This window comes from Geotrypetes seraphini, chromosome 4 (assembly GCF_902459505.1).
Source record: "Geotrypetes seraphini chromosome 4, aGeoSer1.1, whole genome shotgun sequence".
Taxonomy (NCBI): Eukaryota; Metazoa; Chordata; class Amphibia; order Gymnophiona; family Dermophiidae; genus Geotrypetes; species Geotrypetes seraphini.
Genome location: NC_047087.1, coordinates 6,153,704 through 6,178,971, shown reverse-complemented (window position 1 = coordinate 6,178,971; position 25,268 = coordinate 6,153,704). Strand labels below are relative to the sequence as shown.

The following is a 25,268-nucleotide window of genomic DNA, read 5'->3' as shown; positions in this document are numbered from 1 at the left end:
ACTGGAGGAGCAGCACCAGGATTTGATCTCACAGCCCTTCCTCACTTAAGCAACAAAGCTGTTTAAAATCCTCCTTAAAACGTAACTGCCTGGCGATGCCTAGATTGCGTTTATGGAAGCACTTAAAGAAGCCTAAAGTCAAAGTAGACATGGCTGACGTTGGAAACCACCTTAGGCCCTCACGTCAAACATAGGTGCCAAAAATGTAGGCCTCAAAATCCTTGGCCTCCGTTTCCGGTGCCTATGTTTGGGGTAGCCGCAATTCCACAACCGGCTTGTAGAATCTGGCCCTAAATGCTAGAGCACGTTTAGGACAGGACTCCCATACCATCCTCTGTTGATTTTTTTTCATACCCTGCTTCCTTTTCCCTTTGCCATCTGTCATTTTCTAGGTGGTAGAATTTGTGGGAAGCACCTTGAAGCGAGCCCTTGCAAGTCTGCTGCGGAATGAGAGGAGCTCCGTTGAAGCACAGACCTTGAGCATGGCCATGGGACTAGTGGCTGCGTTGCTGGGTGGGGCAGTCCAGGTGAGATCACGATACCGGCTTGTCTACAACTGGAAAGTGAGGTTCAAATAATACAGGATTTATTAAAGGGAATACTGTAGGCCTTTCCATCACAATGAGAGTTAGAAAATGAATCAAAAATTCAGATACCATGTCCAGGTTGCTCTTGCTGCACTCTGCTTTGGGTGAATTTCTTCAAAAAGGTGGTAAATAAATCCTAATAAAATTAGACTCAATGCCCCCAATATCAGCACAATACAGTGAAACTTCATAATAATAGAGGAGACATAAAGACAGACAAGGTGGGTAAAGACAGGCGTTAGGATAAATAAATGTGGGGAGCTAGATTGAGGGTAAATTATATGTACAGTAGCATAACATGTGTGGATCTGGTCTCAATTATAGGCTGTGTTACAAGCTAATCCAGATGTGGAGTGAGTGAGTGGATAGTTAGTCATTACACCTAATTTCTGAAGTAGAGGTAGTTTTGCATTAAGTGAGTTCCAGAATGTGGGAACGACTCCTGAAAAGGCTCACTGGTGGATGTCACCTTGAAAAATGTCCTTTGGAGGTCTCAAAGGCGTATCAACAGTTAATTGAATCTTCCTTAGCATCCTAGACTCTAATCATTCTGGCTACTGGGTTGTATTCCTCACCTACTAGCAGATAGAGGTAGAAGAACAGACTTTTCCAATGACATCACCGGTAGGGTCGGTGCTCTCTGGAAAACCCCAGTATCTTCTGTTCCGGCAGATGGTGGTATGCCTAGTCCCTGGCCTAACTCCCAACTGTGCAAGCCAAGGCCACACTACTTGGTTGAGCCTAACAGCTTTGCTTCCAGGTTCCCGGTTAATGGACTGGCCATGACAGAGAGCAGAGTATGGCTCCTCAGCCTACTGTCTATAGAGGTCTATAAAATACTGAGTGGAGTGGAATGAGTGACTGACTTGTTTACTCTTTCCAAAAATACAGGAGAGGAGTTATGCAATGAATCTACTAAGTAGTAAAAAAATTTTCTGTATCACCTAGTAAACCGGTATAGTTCCTTACGGATGGGTTATACCTCACTGTGACCAGCAGGTGGAGACCGAGACCAAAAACTTGTATATTAGGTGAAGCTCCCCCTTCCCCTCCAGTCTTTCTCAGTCTCCAACAGTGTGGTAAGACTAATTTGGCTCCCCTTCTTAGGGCTGTTGGAATTTGTTTAGGACTTCTGGGTTCCCCTTTTGTGCTGGACAGAGCTTGGACGGGTCCTGTTTGGGGATCCATCTGACGTCAGGGGTGTCAAACCCGGCAGGTTTTGTGCTGGGTTCCTCCCCCCGCATTTTTGTAGAGGTGCCTCAGCCGCCTGGCCCCCGTGGTTGGTTAGGCTTCTAGCTTTGAGAGCCGCGGAATCTGTTCAGATTGAAAGAAAAAAAAAATCCTGAGGCTGTGCTGTTCTAAAGGTTCATTTCCCTTTCAATTGCAGTCTTTTTGTGCTTTTCTCAACTAATCGGCACTTCTTTTACAGCTAGGAGTGGTTTTCAGCATAATGGGCATTTTAAAAGGGAAAAAGTGCTCCAGATGCGAGATACTCGCGGCCAGCCTGTGCAAGCATTGTACAGGCCGGAGCGGTGGGGGATCCTCGTCGGCATCGGGTGCTGGTGACCAGGGAACCCCGCCGCAAGTACCTCGATAGTTTTGGAGGTTCCCCAGCTGTCGACGGTCAGGGTAAAAAAAATTCCCTTACCGCTGGAGTGGCTGGGGAAATTATTTTTTTTCTTTCACCCAAAATCTTTTTTATTGAAATTTTTCAGAATACAATCCAAACAAAAACAGCATCACTTTCCCAACAACCCACCCAGTCCCTCCCTCAAATCCCTCCACCTTAAGCCAATGACCCCCCACCAAGCCCCCCATAGAACAGCAGCACACCGGTTTACAGCTATAAGGGAGAGGAATCCGACAAGTAAAGAGCATTTGCCAAATAGAATCTTAAAAGTTAAACAGGCACATTTAAAATGTATCCTGGAAAATAGCAGAAGCCACTGAAGTTTGGCCAACAGTGGAGATACGTGCTCAAATTTACTTTTGCAAAAAATCAACCTAGCGGCGGTGTTCTGAAATAACTGGAGCCTCTTGGTTAAACTTAGATAGACTGAATTACAGTAGTCTAACCGAGAAAGGATGATAGATTGCCCAACAAATGCGTGCAGGACAAGTGCACTCCATACAGCAGATACTATTTTGTCTTTTCTAAGGGGGGATGGGGGAGCTCCCCCACCCCACTACACTTAAAATATTTGCTTTTGGTATCTAGTGTTAAGGATTTAATCCTCATCAGAACATAAGATTTTCCGCTGCTGAGTCAGACCAGTGGTCCATCGTGCCCAGCAGTCTGCTCACGCAGTGGCCTGTTTGAGTCTAGTCTTACTTGCGTATGTTCTGTTCCAGTAGGAACTTATCCAACCTTGTCAACACCTTTTCTCACATCAACCAGCATTATGGGGTAAAGATCTAGAACAATTGCTTACACCTTCCACTTATGGGGAATTTAGGAAACGCCTAAAAACATCTGTTCCTGAAGTATCTAGACCCGTATAACTCTTTCTTTTCAATAACAGTTCCCTTGAGCTGTTAACCACTATCTTTCACCTCTGTTAAGTTCAATCAATTTGTACCATCTTTTAATCTTTGTAAACCGCATAGAACTTCACGGTTCTGCACTATATAAACTGTTATTATTATTATTGTCTTGAATCCCTGCAGGGTGCTTTCCCCTATAACAGCCTCCAGAAGAGCGTTCCAGGTCTGTGCTCTTAACTCTGTTTCCAGGGAGGTCACGTGATGCACTCGACCTAGCGAGACGATCTTAGCCAGGCTCCACGGCACCTGGACTTAAAACCAGTAAAAAGAGCCTCTCTTGCAACTGCTTTTGAAGCGCCCAAGCTCTCTCACTGAGATCATGGCGAGCCGCATTTGGATGTTAATTTTTGGGGCACTGGGAGTGAAGCATGCCTGCTAAGGCAGACACACACAAAACGAAGATGTCGACCACCTAACACTAGCGCAATTGTCCTGCACGCATTTGTCATCGTATCAATGAAAACAGGACCTGATGCTCCTTAACATGTGAAGGCTGAAAAAACATTTTTTTTACTAGAGTTAATTTGTTCTTTGAATGAAAGGGATGAATCTACGATGACATCCACAATCTTAGAGAAGAACCTACTAGTTACATTCCATTAGTGATTTTTATGCCGCCATTACCTTGCGGTTCAAGGCGGATTACAGAAGAGGATGTCTGGACAAGTCCAGAGGTGTTACAGAGTAGAGCGGGTTGCTTCAGAGGATTGAAATGTTTCATACGGTGTTAGTCTTCATGGATTTCTTAAATAGCAGGGTTTTGATTTCTTTTCTGAAAGTTTTGTAGTCTGGGGTCGCGATCAGTCGATTGGAGAGTTGGTAGATTGGTCTAGTTTTGCTGCTTGTGTGGCTAGAAGGCCATCGTACAGTTTTTTCCGTTTGGCGTCTCTGATTGGAGGGGATGTGAATGGTGTCTGGGTTCTCCTGTGTCTGGTTGTGGTGCTTTGGATTAGGTGCTTGTTCAGACTTCCTGTGTTCTATGAGCTATTTTTGATTCATCGCTTTCTTTTGAACCCCAGATAAACAAGTTAACTAGGAAAAGTTTTTACAAACTGACCTCCTCATTTACAAAGTCGTGCTAGCAGCTTTGGGGCTTTTGCTATTCGGCAGAGGGGGTAAAACCAGACGGATTTGCCCTTCCGACCAAGGGGAACATTTTGCTTCAGTGATGCAATTGACGTTCTCTCTCAATTGGATTATTGCAACCCTGTTTACCTTGGTATAACAGAAAAATTAGGAGCTCAACTCCAGCTGCAAGAATGATTTTTAAATGTCAAAAATATGACAGGGTTACGTCCTTAATGATCAGATTTCACTGGCTTCCAGTAAAGCCAGAATTATTTAACATTTTTCTATGGTCAAGCACCTGAGCCTTTCTGAATTAATGACTGATGCTTCTTAAATTTTCCTTCAATTAAAGGGGTTATTTTATAAGGAAAACTTAAAGGTTTCTTTTTCTTTCGATCCACAACTGTTTGGAACAGTCTCCCACTTGAACTTAAGCATGAATTTTCTTTTTTTTTTTTTGAGAAAATGGAAGATGTTTCTGTATAACAAGTTCTTAATTACACACCTAATAACTTCTCAAAGGTTCAGAGCAGTGGTTCCCAAACCTGTCCTGGAGGACTGCCAGGCCAGTCGGGTTTTCAGGATAGCCCTAATGAATATGCATGAGAGAAATCTACATATAATGGAGATGACAGGCATGCAAATCTGCTCCATACATATTCATTAGGGCTATCCTGAAAACCCGACTGGGCCTGGTTGTCCTCCAGGACAGGGTTGGGAACCACTGGTCTAGACCACATTTAACTGGACAATACACATTTGTAGAGGATGTCTTTAAATCCATAGAATTTCTAGTGAGTACGCTCTCTGATTATCTTAGGGCTCCTGATTTGCGACATAGGCACAAATGGGAACACTAGCTAGGTGTAACTTATGATCCATAGCAAAGGAATTGATTACCTCAAATGTTAAAGAAAATAACTTTAAGGTTATGTATCGCTTTTTACTCGATGCCTGACTGTCTTCACTGTTAGTTTCCTCAATTTTCAGAACATTGCTGGAGGAACTGTGGTGCTAAGGGTACCATTTGGTGGACCTGTCCTAAGGTCAAAGATTTCTGGTCATCTATTTATTTTCAGATTTATTGAATTGAGATCTATCTTCTGAATAGGACCATTACTGGACTTCATAGACTCCAGACTCTTTTGGGGATTTGAATTTAGCACTCGACATTCTCTCAGAAGCTCCTTTTGAGTCTCTACGGTCTGCCTTCAATAAAGATCTCGCTTTAAAGATGGCCTCTTTGATAGTGATTGCATCAACCAGAAGAGTGTTGGAGCTGCAGACTCTGTCTTGTTGAGACTCCTATCTCTCCTTCTAGAAGACCTTTGTATCTATCGGCACTGTTTCCTTCTTTCTAAGGTGATTTTTCCTTTCTCTGTGAACCAGGATGTCTGCTTGCCCTCCGTTGCGGATCTTGGTTCAGACTCGAGAGCCAGAAGGTTCCATAAACTGGATGTCTGCAGAGTCCTGTTTAGGTATTTGCATGGGGATGAATGCTTTTCATTTCTCTGATCATCTGTTTGTCTTTTTTGAGGGCCCTGAAAGAACCAGGTAACGTCTGAGGCTTCCATTGTGTGCTGGATAAAGGCAGTCATCGAGGTAACCTTTATTTGTAGGAACAAACCAAGTGCCTTCCAATCTGTCAGCACACTTGACTCATGCTAAGGTGATGTCTTAGGCGGAGACTCAAACGATTTCACTTGAGTATATCTGGAAGATGGTGACTTGGGTGCTGCTCCATTCTTTTGTGAAACATTATGGACTGGATGTGCTAGCTAGAGTCCAATTAGAGCTCAGGAGGCCTTGTCTTCCACCTCTCAGTGAGTTTCTGCTTGGGTACATCCCACCAACCAGAATAATACAGCCTAGGACACTAAAGAAGGTAAATTTTAGTCATACCTGTTAATTTCCTTTCCTTTAGTCCGACTGTATCATCCTGATACGCCCCTCCCTGTCCGTGGAAGACTTTAGTTGACGTGTGAATCTCTGTGTTTCTCTCTAGTGATATTGAAAAAAAATGTAGTCATGGTTACAGTGGTGGGTGTGGTTTAAGGGACCTTCCGCTGATTTGGCAAAGGCTTTCTGGAGTTTTCCACAGAGCAGCAGTAATGTCACTGGGAAAAGTCAGTTTCTCAACTTCCATCTGCTAGTGTTAGGGAATACAGCTGGACTAAAGGAAAGGAAATTAACAGGTATGATGAAATTTCATCTTTCACCTAGCCTGCCTGCAGAAGCCATTTTCAGCTAAGCATCGCTTGCTGCTGTGCATCTGGCAGGTAACCACTTGTCTGTGGTCCTGAGAAGCTGCCCTATGCTCTTTCGGTAGCTGATGCTGGGAAAGTTTTCCAGGGCTCTGAATGATTGCTGTGAACTTGTGTTTAGTGACTTTCACAGGCATTATGTAACAGTGGTTTGAGTTCTGAGCCACTGAAATTCTTGTGTTAAAATGATGTCTGAGTTGTCAGTAACCTCTGGTAAATAATTGTATTTAATTGATTTATTCCATTTTCTATACTGTTCTCCCAAGGAAGCTCAGACCGGTTTACATGAATTTATTCAGGTACTCAAATATTTTTCCCTGTCTGTCCCATCAGGTTCACAATCGAGCTCAGTACCTGATAAATGCACGTCCAAGGTTGGGGGAGGGGGGTGGGGGTATTTTGGTTCTCTTATGAGTGCAAATTGAGTAGGGGGGAGGGATATGGAATCTGAATTAGATTTTGATAGGCTATTAAGTGATGTATTTAAGTATAAAATGATGTTATATGCTGTTACACTTATTGTAAGTTTTAAAAATGAATAAATAATTTTAAAAAATAAATAAAGTACCTGATAAACTAAAAATATGTAATAACTACATATAATACATTTCCAAGATCAAAAATCAAAGAAATAATGAAAGAAGATAAAACCTTTTAAGAGATCGAAAAGTCTCTGAAGCGGCCTGATAGCAAAGTCCTATTTTAGTGCAGGTCTTAATACAACTTTACAGATCTGTCACTGGCAGAGCTTGAGAGCATCAAAGAAATGAACATTTCTAAAACATATCCACTGAAACTGTTCTATGAAAGAAAGAAATCCAAATCAACACGAATCAGTACAAATTAAGGCAGGTTGCGGTCCCCATTCCATTATTCAATTCGGGAGACCGATTTGAAAAAAAATGTGCTTTTGAAGAGATTCTTCCTTCCTTAACTCTATTGGTAAATTGTTCCACAATATTGGAACCATTTCTGGTTGAGGCAAGATGAGCCTTTGAGATATGGGAAACAGCTACTCTGATGTCATTTAAAGATCTCAACGAATTAGAGAGATATAATGGCTGTAACTCAAATAATGCCCTAAGTGCCAGCATCAGGATTTTAAATTTGATTCTAAATTCTATATCTCATCTACTCAACAGAAGACCAATTCCTGATATCTTAGAAAGAATTCAAACCTCTCTTCACCCACTGCATGGGTTCTATGTGATTTCCTCAACAGCCAAAAACTTGGTGCAATAAAATAAAAATCCAGTAGAGAGCAAGAAATAGCAGGTGAAGGGAGCAATTCTAGTCCTCGAGAGCCCCAGGCATGAGAGAGATTTGCATCTCAAGGAGGTAGTGCATGCAAGTCCATCTCATACATATTCATTGTGGATATCCTGAAAACCTGACCTGCCTGGGGCTCTCGAGGACCGGAACTGCCTACCCCTGCTCTAATAGATGAGGGTTGAATTATTGACTTTCAGCCACTTTGTTCTTGAGACGCTGCATTACTTTGCATTGTCTTGGGCCAGTGCCTGATTTCTGTTAGCTTTGTATGTGCCATGGCTGTCCAGAAACGAGGCTTTTCAATATTTATGGCTGTATCAGAGTTTTCTGTTAATTTGCTGTGATTCCTGATGTGTTTGTGCGATTCTAAAAGACTAAATTTTGTTATGTGAACACTTCCTTCGAGGTATGTGTGGAAAGATAGGCCAGAGCAAATGCAGCAATATCTCTAGAACTCAATCTGCCAAAAAGCGCAGAATTTTAATCATTCTGGTTCCCCAGACCCCTCCCCATCAAGATTAGCTACATTTTGAAGTGACTAGCCATAATGAAAGGGAGTGTTTTCCATGTCTCTACTGTTGCCCCCAGAGGATTCTCTGCCACTAGCCTACAGGGGGAGCCCTTTCACAAAGGATGGCTGGTGCCTTTTTTGTGAAGGTCCTAGGAGCTTTGATGCTCCCAGTTCTCTCTAGGGAAGTTATTGGAGAGTTATTTAAATTTCTAGTCCCAACATGTGGTAAAGGATTAACACAATGCTTTTACTTTTGCATGTGACATAAGCTATTATTTTGCTGCATGCTGGCCCTGTTCATTTTGTATTAAATAGCACAATTTAAAACGTTAATTGCTGACTACCATGCATTAATGGAGCTTAGGAAATGGTCTGCAAATGTCGCCAGTCACAAGAGAGCGATGTTATGCTGCCGTTTTCCCATGACTCCCTGAGGGCTTTTCTGATGCTAAGGGCACTGGGAATTTCTGCCATAATCCCACTGTGACTTGCCCAGCCTTCCATTCAGTGCCCCCTCCCCTATTACTGGTTCTTGCTTGGTAAGGAATTTGGGCTAAGATCAGAAAATTGCTGCTGGCGTGTTTCTGTGAGGCACTGATCAATTTGCTGCAGAGCCTGGGGGCCCGAGTGTCTCCTGTAGGATCTGTACACAATGCATTCATTGAGCGCATGCTGCAGACAGGACTCTGTGGTCCAAGGGGAAACTCAAATGCTATAATTGTCATCTAAATTCCTTAATAATACCCTACTGGGAAGTTAGTAAACATTATTTAACAAGTAAATATTAAGTACATGGCATGTTTAGGAGTCACGGATGGGTAAGTGATTGAGGAGTTTCAGACATTGTCTTTTGTTAGATTTTAGCTCACTTTAGACTGGTTGCAACAAAATGAATTGACTCGGACCAGTTCTCAATGTTTTTGAATGATTTTGATATCCTGTTGTCAATAGAATTTGGTTTTTGAAACCTTTTGGTAAGCTTGCTGTCTGAAGTGAGGAGGGTCACTGAGCTTTGCAAAACAAATCATCCTATTAGAGTTTGAGGTCTCTGGAATAACCTGATTGGGCAGTTGAAGACGGTGGATAACATTCAGTATTTCAAAAACATCCCTTTTTGTGGAAGCTTTTTTAAAAATAGATGTGAAGCACCGTTTAATAAGGAGCAGTAGAAGCAGAGTGAACAATTGCAAAGTGATACACATTGGGAAGAATAACCTGAATCACAGTTACCGGATGTTAGGGTCCACCTTGGGGGTTAACGCCCAAGAAAAGGATCTGGGTATCATTGGAGACAATATGATGAAACTTTCTGCCAATGTGCGACGGTGGCCAAAAAATCAAACAGGATGCTTTGAATTATTAAAAAAGGGGTGGTTAACAAGACTAAGAATATTATAATGCCCCTGTATCACTCCATGGTGTGACCTCATTTGGAGTATTGCGTTCAATTCTGGTCTCCTTATCTCAAGAAAGATATAGTGGCGCTAGAAAAGGTTCAAAGAAGAGCGACCAAGATGATAAAGGGGATGGAACTCCCCTCGTATGAGGAAAGACTCTTCAGCTTGGAAAAGAGACGGCTGAGGGGAGGTAGGATTGAAGTCTACAAAATCCTGAGTGAAGTAGAACGGGTGGATTGATTTATTTTTCACTCCATGAAAAATTATAAAGACTAGGGGACACTCGATGAAGTTACAGAGAAATACTTTTAAAACTAATAGCAGGAAATTTTTTTTCACTCAGAGAATAGTTAAACTCTGGAACATGTTGCCAGAGGATGTGCTAAGAGTGGATAGTGTAGCTGGTTTTAAGGAAGGTTTGGACAAGTTCCTGGAGGAAAAGTCCATAGTCTGTTATTGAGAAAGACATGGAGGAAGCCACTGCTTGCCCTGGATCGGTGGCATGGAATATTGCTACTCCTTGGGTTTTGGTCAGGTACTAGTGACCTGGATTGGCCACCGTGAGATGGCCATTGATGGACCATTGGTCTGACCCAATAAGGCTATTCTTATGTTATATTCTTTTCTAACAGCATTCTCGTAACATATATCCCTCTGCAGTTCAGGTAAAAGCCTGTGGGTCCTTTTCAGAGGGAAACTGTGCCTTCCCATCCTGTAGCCAAGCACTTTGCACCTAGGTGAACAATGTAAAAATGACCTCCAGAGAGGCAATAGTAGGAGCATGGTTTTAAGGCTGAATTAAAGATATGGAAAGGGAGGGGCAGAATTTATCTGCCATCTTAATCTGAGCAGGCTTTTAGCTCCGGATGGTCCGGTGGCATCTGATTATATAGACTACTTTTAATTTGTATTCTTGTGTCTTATTCTTCATCTTTTCTGTGCCCTTTTCTCTTTTATATTAATGTTGTAAACCACGTTAATGTGTCTGCAAAAGGCAGTACAGCAAAAACCTAATAATCTTCCTGTCTGGGCATCTTTGTTTGCTTGGCCATGGAGTGTCCTGTAGTACAGAAGACCACTTTGTGAATCTGTTGGCCAAGAGAAAAAGCGCATCATAGAGTGTGATGAAATATCTAGTTACATCACCAGTTGGACCAGTACTCAAGTTGTTTGTTTAAGGGGAGGTGACCCCCGTGCTGATGAGTGAGGTACAATTAATGGATTGCCTTGAATATGCCATTCAGCTTAGATAACTAGCTAGCAAGAGTTTCTCTGTGACTAGAGTAGCCTAGGGATGACGTCCGCTCTTGCCACTTTGGCTCAGTAAGAATTTGTCCACTTAGGGCTGGGGTTTTCTGGCTAGACATATGAAAGTTCTTTAAAAAGTTTCCGCACTTTCATATTTTCATTAGGACAGGAGAAATGGTAAGAGGGTGTGTTAGGACGCTGGGAAAAATGTACAGTGCTCCCCTGAGATTTGCGGGGGTTCCATTCCAGGAACCCCCGTGAATCTCAAAAAAACCGCGAATACGGTTTTTCATGGGGGAGCCTGAAGAGGGCAGCAGGAGAGCAGCCGGTGTGCCGCGAGTGCAGGAAATCACTCGCAGTTCGCTCCGACCGCCTCTTCCTGCCTGAAGTCGGGCCTTATCCAATCGGGAGCTGCGTTTCAAAGCAGCTCCTGATTGGATAAGGCCCGACTTTGTGCAGGAAGAGACGGTCGGAGCGAACCGTGAGTGATTTCCTGCACTCGCAGCGCTCTGGCTGCTCTCTCTTGCCTTCCCGCTGCCCTTTCCTTGTTGGCGGTTCGTGGTCCAAAAATACCCCGAATGACTGGGACCGCAAACTGCCGGCCGCAAACAATCAGGGGAACACTGTATTGCAAAACAAGGTGATCGTGTGGAAAAGTGATGGAAAATTTGCTTTCAGATATTTAATAAACAGAGTTTAAAAAAATAAAAGTGCAGAAACGTTTTGAAGATCCCTCGTAGCTTTGGTAGTGCTAAAGAGCCAGTGTTAAGCTGATCCTTTTTTGCCTGGTTACATTTGTCCACCTGCTAAATTTGGGGATGGGGTCGTCGGTAGGGGGAAATTTTTGAAAGCAAATGTCAGCCGGTTAAACCTTTGAATATCCACCATTAATATAAGTGATTTTTCTTCTTTTTAGTTAAAGTCTGAGGACTTTGCTGTAATGAAGCAGCTGTTGCCTCTTCTGGAGCAGATATCTTGCTTGTACCCAGATCCAGTCATCCAGGAGCTTGCATCTAATCTGCGCATCACCATTGCCACTCATGGAGCCTTCCAGGCAGGGACCCTGGACAAGGTGACTCGGAGCCATTCAAAACAAGAAAGAGATGGAAGTGCAACTGGGAGGCAAGCCAGCTCACAGCACAGAGGTAGAGCTAATATGGAACAACCACAGAGCAACAAGAATATCATCAGCCCAGACAACAGCATACCAGAAATCTCTGGCCCAAGAGAGAATCCTGCATCTGGCTGTGAGCCAGGAATTTGTGGAGACGGGAACATCAGGAAGGAGTTGTCCTTGACCTACACCCCAGAAGAGCTTCAGGAGATCTTCACCTCGGCCTATGATCCTGCAGTTCCTGTGCGTGCTGCAGCCCTAAGAACTATTGCAGACCTAATCGAGCAACGAGATTTTCAGCTCCTGAGGTTGCAAGAAAAAGTGCTTAAGGTAAGGAGAGCATGGCAAACTTTCTATATTCTGTACATGCCTTAAGGCAGGGTAGAGCTACTCAAAAGAGGACCACAGAGCTTTCCAGTGTTGGGGTGCTGGTCTTTTTGGCATTGCTCCAACTTTCATCTCCCCCCCCACCCCACACCCATGTTGAGCATCACTCTATCTTACCCTTTCCCTCCCCCCCTGCACAGGTCCAGCATCACTCGAGTTTTCCCCTCCCCTGCTTATGGGTCTGGCATCACTTCAGCTTCCCCCTCTTCTCCCCTTGAACCCAGTCTGACATTGCTTCAGCTTTCCACCCCGATCCCTGCCTCATCTTGCCAGTTCTCTGCATGCTGCAGTGAATCATAGCAAAGAAAGCACTGAAGGCTGCTTCTCTGGTGGGTCCTTTCTTTTCTGCATTCTGCCCATAGAAAATTGCATCAGAGAGGCAGAATATGGCAGAAAAAAGGAGAGGCAGCTTTTAATGTTCTCTCTGTTTTGATTGCTGTAGTGTGCAGAGGACCAGCAGGGCTGGAATGATGTTGGATGTAGAGAGAAATAGGAAGGAAGATCTGCTGAACTGGCTGGTGGAGCAGCAAAGGAGAAAGATGCTGGATATGGGGGGACGACAAGCAGAGGGAAAAGAGAGAAAGACCTGGAACAAAGGGGAAGTAGGAGAGAGGAGAAATGCTAACTGGGAGTGAGGGAGAATAGATAAGAGACTAGATCAGAGGGGAGAGAGGAAGGGAGATGCCAGACTCTGGATAATGAGGAAGGGTGGGGGAGGAAGAGAGAAACTGGGCATGGGGAGGGACAGGGATACATAACATGGAAGGGGGACAGGGATACAGAAGAGAGATGCTGAACAGGACAAATAAAAGATGAATGTTGCACATAGAGAAGAAATGTCAAAAGGACAGGAGACCCTGGAGAGAGTTAAGAAAAAGAAAAAAGCAGGAGACACTAGGAATGACAAAGGTAGAAAAATGTTTTTCTGAATTTAGTTGTAATATATCAGTTTTGGGAAATGTGCATCCCCCTACCTTGAGAGCAATGGTGCTCTATAACACTATTAGCCATGAAGTGCATGCAGTAGCTTGCAGGGAAGGAAAACACGGCCTGCTTTCAGTCTTCTGTATATGCCTTAGAGCAGTGGTCTTCAATGCAAGGCCACGAGCCATTGGCAGTCCACGCAGGGTCCGATAAGTTCTTATCCTTCCTGTTACCAGAGCTTCTCTCTTTTCATTCTTCGGGCCGCGGGCAGAGTGAGTGAAGTAAGCCCACTGCTTTTGGCAGCCCTGGAAGCTTTCCCTCTGCTACAGCTTCCTGTTCCTGCATAGGCAGGAAGCTGTAACAGACGGAAAGCTTCCAGGGCCACCAAAGACAGTGTGTTGACTTTACTCACGCTTCCCGTGGCCCAAAGAATAAAAAGAGTACATTGCTAGGAACAGGAAAAAGAAGAAGATATTGCAGGGGCAGGGTAGTAGAGAGATGCTGGACTGTGGAGAAGGATCTAGACTAGGAGTGTCAAAGTCCCTCCTTGAGGGCCACAATCCAGTCAAGTTTTCAGTTTCCCCAATGAATATGCATGAGATCTATTTGCATGCACTGCTTTCATTGCAGCCCTCGAAGAGAGACTTTGACACCCCTGATTTAGACTGTTTAAGTGAAAAAGAACAACGATGCTATAGTCTTTAAAGATTGATGGTTGCAGAATTAGGTTCCAGTAGTCGAACCGCTGAGGGGAATGAAGAAATAATTAAGTTTGTGTGTGTAAAATTTCTACCAACTTTAAGTGGTAACTTTAACATCTTGCTAGATACCTGAAGAGCTTACCTAGCACTCTCCATCTATTTCTATTTAATAACTTGGTTGTGTGGTGTTATTTGGGAATCCTTCTAGATACCGTGACATTTCCATCAAATTTATACTTAGATGTAATTGCAGCACTCCACCACCAGGGTGTCCACAGTAGGCCTTATCTTTCATTCTGGGGGTACCTCAGCATTACTGCCTCACAAGTGACGGTCACTTCAGTTCCCCCTGGTCCTCTCAGCTGTAACTGTCTGAACCTGCGGCTCTGTTTGATTTGCTTTCAGATCCTCCTGGAGAACCTGGAACATGAAGACTCCTTTGTTTATCTCTCTGCTATTCAAGGTAAAGACATTTCTCTTTGTCAGAGTTTGGTATGCTTCGTTTGTTGGAAAGTTTCAGTTCATCAGCTGGACTCAAGTTACTCAAGTTCTTGATGGCAGCCATGTCTTTCCTGGTCTCGGCATCCTGTAGCTCAACTCTCTCTCAGGTGACAGAGGAAAGAATAGATTTTCTGTTACACTCGCAGCCCCACCTCTTGTTTTTGTTTCCCCTGAGAAGCGTACAATGTGAACCCATTGTATCATTAAAGAAAGCCTCATTGATCTGTGCCGGGTCACTTTCCACAGCCAATCTCTCTTAATCTTTCTTGGGCAATTTTTTGCAGGCATCAAAGAGGCTATTGTAATCCCAAAGGTTACAAAAACTGCAATAGATTTTTCTAGCAAGATGAATCTTCCCTCTTAAACCTATATTTTGCTTCCTCTGGTTCTTCTAACGTACAGCAGAATGAGCGGCCATCTTTCTTTCTTTCTGTCTGTCCTGTACGAGAGCGCTCAGCCTCTCTTTCTTGACCCAGGGGTTCTATTGTACCGCAGCTGTCCTCTCATTTTTGGGACGGGAACATTGTCAGTGAAGCTACAGAATAGATTTTGTAATTGCTCATATCAAACAACTGGATCTTAGGAAGGTTTTTCTTGTTTTCATTGCTGGAGCTTTTTGAAAATTCCTCAGTTCCCACCAAGTGTCTGGCAGAGGCTTTCTGTAATCTGCAAAGATCCCATAGACTGTGTATCCTTCATCAGGCAAAGCAACCTGCTGACCTACATACCTTTGCTTTCAAGACACTAAGATTGCTTTGACTAATGCCATAGAAGGATTCCTTTAGGAGGAAATGTTATGGTTTGGAAGGGAAACAGCAAGCGGCGTCTGTGTCTTTATCGAATGCTAGGAAGAAACTGGGAGAAATCCTGAAGCTGCAGAAACGTTAGCATCAATTCTGTACAAAAATTGCAACTTTGCCAGTAATCCACCCCTGAACAGCCCACAGGCAAGTGGTATAAAAGTCTGCCCTTTCTTGTCCCCACTCAGAATTTTTAGGTCCGTAAACTCTCAGGTCATGTTACAAAACCACTTTTACAGGAGTTGCAACATTAATATCATGGCTTGGCTACTTAAAACAACATTTTATTCAATTTTCTATACCGTTCTCCCAGCGGAGTTCAGAACGGTTTGCATGAATTGATCCAGGTATTCAAGCAATTTTCCCTGTCTGTCCCTGGGGCAAGGGGGGATCAAGTGACCTATCCAAGGTCACAAGGAGCAGTGTGTGTCCGAACCACAACCCCAGGGTGCCGAGGCTGCAGCTCCAACCCCTGCGCCACACTCTCAGACATAGTATGGTAGGAGATAGCATGGCAAAACCTAATATGCCAAACATGGTCTGGTGAGCCTAGTATTACAAAGCGTGGCTAACATAGAATGACAAAACTGGCTCCCAGTTGAGGCGAGGATTCTCTTTTAAATTTGCTTGCATAATGTTTGGTTATGCATTATGCTACATTTCTGAAACTGATAACTCATGGTGGTTCTTTAGTGATTCTCTTTTCCATCCTTAAAAAGATGTTTATATGAAAGATTTAATTGCAGCTTCTTCCTATTAAGATTTTAGGAAAAATGTAAAAACTTTATCGATTTGATTTGATATGAATTTCCATGCTACTAATGTGCTGTGTTGTACAGCTTTTTTGAATTGTAAACCACAAAGAACTGAAAAGTAAAGATTTATTATTGTTGTTATGATTAAATATAGCATAGAAGACTTGGGACTTGGGAAATGGTGGCGTTTCTGAACTGTTCACAGGCTGCTGTAGTAAAGTGTACCATGCGTGGATGAATGGAACCTTTTCAATGACCCAACGTGGTAGCCATCAGTTCAAGAGGTGAATGTTGGCTGCGCAGGCTGGTGTGGACCAACCCTCTGTTCAAACGAACCAGGGGGTTTCCAAATGTGTGTCCAAAACGACTACGCAGTGAACCCAGTTGTGAATGGGGCTGGCAACTGCACTCATGTTCACAAGGGTTCATCGCAAAAAACAGCTGCAATTTGTACGGGAGTACTGACATTGGACTTGCACTGACTGGCAGAGGGTTGCCTTCTCCAGTGAGTCACGTTGCCGTGTCAGGCATGTATAACCGCTGAGAACAAACACCCAGCAACCATTGTTGGATGTACACAAGCTAGAAGCGGCAGTTTTATGGTCTGGCCACTCTCAACTGATATAGGTATCTCTCCATCCTTGTCGATCAAGTACACCCGTTCATGTTGACGGTCTTCCCTATGGCCAATGGGATCTTGCAACAGGACAATGCGGCATGTTTGCAAGTGGTTCTTTGAGCACAACCAAAATTTCCAGCTACTTCCCCAGCCTCCGAATTCCCCAGACCTTAACCCAATCGAACACATTTGGGACCACCTCGATGGAAATATTTGACGACGGGATCCACCACCACACACCCATCAGCAACTGGCTGCCAGAGTTGGTTATTCTGGATATTTACAGGTGGTCAAAATAATATGACTCAACCTTGTATAAACTACTATATCAATATCGGTTGTAGTTAATTTTTTTTGTAATACTTTATTTTGAGCAGTTAAGTGCAATACATACACTAGTCAAGAAAAAGAACATTTTCTGTTAACAAATAGTCCTGCTGATCCAAGATTCCCTCCTCCAAACTCCCTTCCCCCCAAAAAAATAGTTCAACAGAGTTGTTCATCGATAAGACATCTGCATCAAACCAAGAGATCAGAAAATCACACATTGAGCAATCGACTACAAGCCATACGTGTTAGAGTTCCAAAACGGCTCCCACATAGATTGCAATTTGCGGCCTCTTAAGGTATTTAACTGGGGGATGCTCAAAACTTATTGATTGTGTCCCGATTTATTGGATCAGATTCCCTGATGCACAAAAGTGCCCACCGTGTGTTTATCCCCTCGATCGCTCATTTTCCGATCCAATCCGACCCATGCAAATTGCAAAATAGCTAAGCGACTGATGCACTAACATCACTTGGCTATTTAGCATTGGGTTTTACCGATCGTAAATTCCAATTGCTCTAGACCTGTCGGTAACTGTGTTATCGACTGGTCTGCCTGGGGAAGTTTTTTTTTTTTTTTTTTCAATGGCACAGATATTTTGCATGTATAACACACACAAAATATCTGTCCTGTTAAAAAAAAAAAAATGATCCCCCCAACAACCGTGGCGACCTCCCAACAAACACGGCGCCACACCCAAACCTAAAACAAATGGCAGGAAGGATGCCCACTCCCTCCTGCCATCCCAATTGACCCTCCCCAACCTGCTCTGTAGCAAACGGCAGGATGGATGCCCACTCCTTCCTGCCAGGAAAGACCTCCCCCCATACCATCTGCCTCCTCCCCCCCAAAAAAAGGCAGAAGGGATGCCCACTCCCTCCTGCCACCAGAGGACCCCACCCCCTCGTGGCCCCCGTACCTTTTGTTGGTGAGCAAGAGGGGTGCTCAGTCCCTCCTGCTTTCTCCGATGCACCATCCAGAAGGACAGTCCCCGGTGCATCATGTGGGGGAGGGGCCTGTGGCAGCTGAGCCAATCAGGGTGTTAGACCCCTCCCCGTGCATCACATGATGTACTGTGGAGGGGTCTAAGGCCCAGTGTCATAGTTGGAGGGAGGAGGAGCAAGAGGTGTTCTCAGTACCTCCTGCTCCCAACTTTTAAGAGGTACGGGACAAGGGGGCCTGGAGGGGGAGGGGTGCCTCCGGGGGCAGGAGGGAGCAGGCATCCCTCCTGCCTTTTTTGGGGGGTGGGGTGAGGGAGTGGGCATCCCTCCTGCCATTTTGCCACCGGTCAGGGGGTGGACGGTAGCTTGGGGTGCTGGCGCAGGGTGAGAAGACATGGCAAGGGGGACAGTTTGTGTTTAACCCACACACAACAATCTGTGCCTTTAAAAAAACCAAAAAACAGAAGCCCTAACAGCAGTGACAGGAGGCTGCTTTCCTTGTCACTTCTGTTAGGGCTTTGCGCATGTGTCAGTCGCTCATAAGAACATAAGCAATGCCTCTGCTGGGTCAGACCAGAGGTCCATCACGCCCAGCAGTCCGCTCACGTGGCGGCCCATCGGGTCCAGGACCTGTATAGTAGTTCTGTATAGTAGTTCTATACCCTTCAATTCCCTTTTCCTTCAGAGAATCATCCAGTCCCTTCTTGAACCCCAACACTGCGTCCAACATTGGTCTCCATACCTAAAGAACGATATAAAAATACTCGAGAGGGTGCAGAGACGAGCAATGAAGCTAATAAAGGGCATGGAGAACTTGGAATACGAGGAATGACTTAAGAGACTGGGATTGTTCTCCCTCGAGAAGAGGAGATATGATCGAGACTTTCAAAATACTGAAAGGAATCGACAAAATAGAGCAGGAAAAAAAATTATTTACAATGTCTAATGTGACACGGACAAGAGGAAATGGACTGAAGCTAAGGGGGGACAAGTTCAGGACAAATATCAGAAAGTTCTGCTTCACACAACGAGTGGTGGACACCTGGAATGCTCTCCCAGAAGAGGTAATTGCGGAATCCACCGTTCTAGGATTTAAGGGTAAGTTAGATGTGCATTTCCTTATGAGTGGCATAAAGTGACATGGGTAAGGGTAAACTAGACACACATCTCCTTACGAGAAGCTTAGAGTGATATGGGGTCTAAAACTATGCCAGGGTACACCTGGCGGGGCCTCTGCATGTGTGGATCGCCAGACTTGATGGACCTAGGGTCTATTCCGGAGATGGCACTTCTTATTTTCTTATGTGCTCTGTCCTATCACACCCTCCGGAAGCGCGTTCCAGGTGTCCACCACCCTTTGGGTGAAAAAGAACTTCCTAGCATTGGTTCTGAATCTGTCTCCTCTTAATTTTTCAGAATGCCCTCTCGTTCTTGTAGTTTTCGAAAGTTTGAAGAATCTGTCCCTCTCCACTTTCTCTATGCCCTTCATGATCTTGTGAGTCTCTGTCATGTCCCCTCTAAGCCTCTGTTTCTCCAGGGAGAAGAGCCCTAGTCTCGCTAATCTTTCAGCATATGAAAGGTTTTCCATACCCTTTATCAGTCATGTCGCTCTCCTCTGCACCCTCTCAATTGAACCAGTCGCATTTGCATCGATCGCTGTTGGGGAATGGGCCAACAGCGATCCATTTGGTAATACTGACTGACTTTTGTGGATCTAGGCCTAAGTCGCTATGTCTCTGACATTCCATTTGAATCTGTTGGATCACCAAAGCTCTCCACTGTGCCAACCGGGGGAGCCTTACCATCTAGCCAGTGCACCAAGACTGAGTTGTAGTTGATTAAGCAATCAAAGGCCTCTGTCAGGTGCTAACAGAAAAGGGAAGAAGAAAGCTAACTAGGGCTGCTTCTGTACTAGAGAAATTTCCTTATGTGAAAATCATTCCATCCCTTATTTCTGTACCTTTTTTTATTCTGTTATATGTGAAACGTAATGACCAGAACTATACATAGTACTCAAGGTGTAGTCTTAGCATGAAGCCATACAGAGACAGGATGATGATTTTTGTTTTATTCTCTTTTCTATTCTTTTCCTCATAATTTGTAATAATCAGTTTGCTTTCTTGGCTGCTGTCACCCACTGAGCAAAAGATTTCAATATATTGTTCACAATGACACCTGGGCCCTTTTTCTGTGTGGTGGAACCTAGCATCGCCTAGATATGATGTGTTTTATTTTTCCCAATGTGCATCACTTTATACTTATCTTATTAAATGTCATCTGTTACATAGTAAACGACTGCCCAACAGTCCCATTCTCAAGGCAATGTTGAATCAACAAACCAGTAATTATTCATTTTACTTGCTAAGTTCCAGTATAAGATGTCTTCCTCCCCTCCTCCCCCCGATATAGGTCAGACCTGTACTCAGATGATTTGAATGTGGTATAAAAGATGCATAATTGCTCCTGATCCTTGTTGCCACATGTGGGATGGAGACTGTAGAAGTCTGTCCGGCATTGACTACACTGCCCCATGCTACCCCATGGCGGAGTGGAAAGGGTAGATGTGACTTGCTTGTTTACTCTTCCCAAAAATATTAGGACTAGGGGGCATGCAATGAAGCTACTAGGTAGTAGATTTAAAACAAACTGGATAAAATATTTCTTCACACAACATGTAATTAAACTCTGGAATTCATTGCCGGAGAATGTGGTGAAATCAGTTAGCTTAGCAGGGTTTAAAAAAGGTTTGGCTAATTTCCTAAAAGAAGTCCTTAGGCCATTCTTGAGATGGCTTGGGGAAATCCACTGCTCATTCCTAGGATAAGCAGCATAGAATCTGTTTTGCTACTTGGGATCTAGTTAGGTACTTGGGACCTGGGTTGGCCACTGTTGGAAACAGGATCCTGGGCTTGATGGACATTTGATCTGTCCCAGTAGGGCAACTCTTATGGCCTTATGTAGTACTCGAACTACCAACTCTTTGGTGTCTTAAAGATCAAAGGGAATCTTGATGAATAAAAAGTGCAACCAAGAATACTTATCTCAAAAAACACTTTGGGAACAGTTGCATAAGTCAACCAAATAGAAATGCATTTGCTCCAAAAAACCTCCTGAGTTGCAAGACTGTTAAAAAACCCCAAACTGCCATTACTGATCAAGGGGTATATTCTGTTGCATCCACTCCGGATTCCGTACATAAGCTGTTCAATCGAATCCCACGAACCGGGTCTTGCAGAGCTTTCAGCATCTCCCACATGCCAGAGGAGTCTAGGGGCCCCCTCAGTTTTTTCCTTCTGCAGAAGGGTGTTTCTGGTCGGTTCTATTTTTCTTTTTTTCGGCGGCTTCTGTGCCCTGAGACTCCAAGACCCCCTTATTTAAAAGATCTCTGCCTAGGACAGGGGTGTCCAATGTCGGTCCTCGAGGGCCGCAATCCAGTCGGGTTTTCAGGATTTCCCCAATGAATATGTATGAGATCTATTAGCATACAATGAAAGCAGTGCATGCAAATAGACCTCATGTATATTCATTGGGGAAATCCTGAAAATCCGACTGGACTGCGGCCCTCGAGGACCGACATTGGACACCCCTGGCCTAGGAAGAATGCGGGCTCTAACTTCAGGGGGGCCAGCCTGCTATGTGTCTCTTCAGAGCACATCCAGCAAGGGGTGTCTGTCTATTAGAAAGAAGATTATCAAGATAAGAACCGAATCTTTCCTTTACTACTTCAAGCAGTACCTTCTTCTGTTTTAAGGCCACAACTTCAGACAAGAGCTTACTACTGAATCACAAAACCTACTAGAGGTATTAAGAAAGGTGTATCGTTTTTCAGATTTTTTTATTCTTACTGCACGGTACAAGGAGGCAATTGATTGATTGCCGAGCTACATGTATCAGCCCCTCAGCCTTTCAGAGCTTGCCGGTTTCAGTAATCCAAAAATGCTAATTCCTCAAGGCTTAAACGTTGACCCTTCAGAAAGCAAAATGTGTCAAGCCTCTCACCCCTCACCCCTTAGAACTTGGCAGATGTTTCTGCATGCAGACAAGTACCAACTTGTCATGTCTAGCAAATTAAATCTTCTTTGTCTTCCATGCCCCAGCAGTCAAAGCCAAGGGGGATGAGACAGAGAAAAAAAGCTCAGAGTTGACTTCATTCCCCTTATTATACAAAGGGGGAATCAAAAATTAAAGGCAATTGTTAAATTACACGATAACCGGAACAGAGCTAGCAAAATGCAGCATTGCCTGTTGGATAATTCATCCACGCACAGTGCAGCCCTCGGCCTTTAGTCATGTGGCAGCCACTAGGTCAGAAACATTGCAAGATTGCACCATCAAAGAACAAAGTGCAGTAGTGTGCTTTCGTTGGGCAGAGGGAGTGAAATCTGTGGAAATTCTCCATCGGATATTGACTTAGTATGGACATAACACCATGAATCAACGAAAGACTTATGAGTGGGTAAAAAGGTTTAAAGTGGGAAGAACAGCCAACACGGTTTTAGTCAAGGGAAATCTTGCCTCACCAATCTACTGCATGTCTTTGAAAGGGGTGAATGAACATGTGGGTAAAAGTGAACGGTATATAGACTAAACCACGCAAGACAATCGCGTGCAGGACGTCTGCACGCTGAATTGAAACACAATTTTAAAGGGCTCCGAGGGTGTGTGTGTGTGGGAACCCCCCACTTTACTTAGAACAGTTGACACTTCCGTTGTGGGGGGCTGCCTTCCCCTCTTTAGGGAAAAATTACAGTTTCCCCCACTCCCCCAACCCGATGGGAGCACCAACAGTTCTAAGTAAAGGATGGTTCTCACCCCACACACACCCTCGGAGCACTTTAAAATAGTGTTTTAATCCAGCACGCTGACATCCTGTACGCAATTGTCCAAGGGGGATTGTCTTGCACGGTTTTGACTCGTCACCGAAGTGAACTACCTCATTGGCTCAAAAACCCCTGTCCCGTCCAATGTCTGTGTGCATACATATTGAATCACACAGACATTGGATGGGACGGGGGGTTTTGAGCCAATGAGGTAGTTACCTTTCTAGTGTGTCTGTTCAATCTGATACTTACAGCACACAGGGATCTTAGGCTCTTTCCCCCTTTAACTAGCAATAGCAATCATTATTTTGAGAAATTATATGAATGGAAGAGTATTCTTCATAATTCTAAGCAAATTTATATATGTGAAAGAATAAGAGAGGTGATATTTTGTTCTCTCTCATTCCTGTATACATTTTTGGAAGACATAAATAGTGGGTTCCATGCTGGGACTGCTACTTTTTAACATATTTATCAATGATCTATAGATGGGAATAACTAATTAAATTTGCTGATGACACAAAGTTGTTTAAAGCTGTTAAATTGCAAGAGGATTGTGAAAAATTGCAAGAGGACCTTGTGAGACTGGAAGGACCTTGAGACTGCCTCATTGACTGGGTGTCAAAATGGCAGATGACGTTTAATGTGAGCAAGAGCAAAGTGATGCATGTGGGAAAGAGGAACCCGCACTATAGCTACGTGATGCTGGGTTCTGTGTTAAGAGTCGCTGCCCAGGAAAAGGATCTAGGAGTCATCGTTGGCGTAACGTTGAAACCCTCAGCACAATGTGCGACTGCGGTGAAGAAAGCAAATAAAATGTTAGGAATTATCAGGTAAGGAATGGAAAATCAAGATGAAGATGTTATAATGCCCTTGTATGACTCTATGGTATGGCTCCACCTCGAATACTGTGTGCAGTTCTGGTCGCCGTATCTCAAAAAAGATATAGCGGAATTAGAAAAGGTACCGAGAAGGGTGACGAAAATGATAAAAGGTTTGGGACGACTTCCTTTTGAAGAAAGGCTAAAGCTACTACGGCTCTTCAGCTTGGAGAAGAGACGGCTCAGGGGTGATATGATAGAGGTCCATAAAATACTGAGTGGAGTGGAAAGGGTAGATGTGAAACGCTTGTTCACTCTTTCCAAAAGTACTAGGACTAGGGGGACATGCGATGAAGCTACTAAATAATAGATTTAAAACATGCCAGAGAAAATATTTCTTCACGCAATGTGTAATTTAAACTCTGGAATTTGTTGCCAGAGAATGTGGTAGAATCAGCTTAGCAGATTTTTTAAAAGGTTTGGATAATTTCTTAAAAGAGAAGTCCAGAGGCCATTATTGAGATGACATGGGGAAATCCTTCTCATTCCTAGGATAAGCAGCATAAAATGTGTTTACTACTTGGGATCTAGTTAGGTATTTGGGACCTGGGTTGGCCACTGTAGGAATCAATTTTAGCGAGTTTCTCCAGCGCTCCAAAGCACCTCTCGCCTCTCACCTCCGACCCGGTGTGGAGCTGATGAACTTCTCCTGGCTCACCCTCCTCCACTAGGGCTCGAGCTGGGCTCCCTTCAAAGCCGGAAAGTAAAGATTCCATCCTCAGGAACAACGCTTACAACTCTCCCTCCACCAGTGTGCTCCCTGGTTGGAGCGGCACTTCCGCTGCTCAGGGCTCAAAGACGGGGTCACCCGACAAATCCAGGCTTCCCCCTGAGGTAGGAACCATAGACGCGCCTGAGCGGGAGAATACCTCCAGTATAGTCGCCTGGATTGCTGGCACCGCTGGAGGGACAATGCAGGTTGCTCCCTTTCTCTTCCCCATTCCAAAAGGTAGGGGAAGGTTGCTCAGCAGACTCGTCGTGGCTCAATAGCAGAGCCTCCTCTCAGGCGTCTGCTTGCGACATCATCTTTGATCGGGCTGAGCGCCAATTCTTATCTTAATTGACAAAGTTTGTTCTGGTCATCAATCATCATCATGCATACAAGAGCCCATTGACAGGATGGATGCCTTGATTAGAGCAGACCGACAGATAAGTGTCTCAATTGGTTGCAAATTTGGATATCGGCTATATCTGCATTTGCCATAATGCATGATGTCTTGGGATACAGGAAAATCTGCACATGATTGGTTCCCAAACAGCTTACTGATCTGCACAAGGAACAGTGTGTGGAGGTTGCGACCCAGTTCTGAGACAGGATGAAGAAGATCCAAGCATTCTGGAGAGAATTATCACCGGCGATGAGACATGAGTGCATCACTGCGACCTGGAGAGCAAAAGACAAAGCTTGATGAAATAAAAGAAGTGGTGCTTACCTGGCTTTGGAAGCAGCTGAAATACTTCTCTACAGGAATGCAGAAGCTAGTTGAACGATAAAACACATGCGTCATCTTGCATAGGGATTGTGTGGGAAAGTGATCATGTTCAATTGCTCACAGTTACTTCTATTAAAGCTGTTAATGTCCAACAGGCTATTTAAATGCTACTA

The 25,268-nt window shown here is 44.1% G+C and overlaps 1 protein-coding gene across 1 annotated transcript in view; it reads left to right on the top strand.

Annotated features, from left to right (window-relative positions):
* Nucleotides 1-25,268, top strand: part of TANGO6 (transport and golgi organization 6 homolog) — a 115,487-nt gene that overhangs the window by 43,131 nt on the left and 47,088 nt on the right. The window contains exons 12-14 of the mRNA XM_033940145.1: nt 393-527; nt 11,808-12,335; nt 14,423-14,480. Coding sequence (XP_033796036.1) covers nt 393-527; nt 11,808-12,335; nt 14,423-14,480 — 721 coding nt within the window. The remainder of the gene's footprint in view (nt 1-392; nt 528-11,807; nt 12,336-14,422; nt 14,481-25,268) is intronic.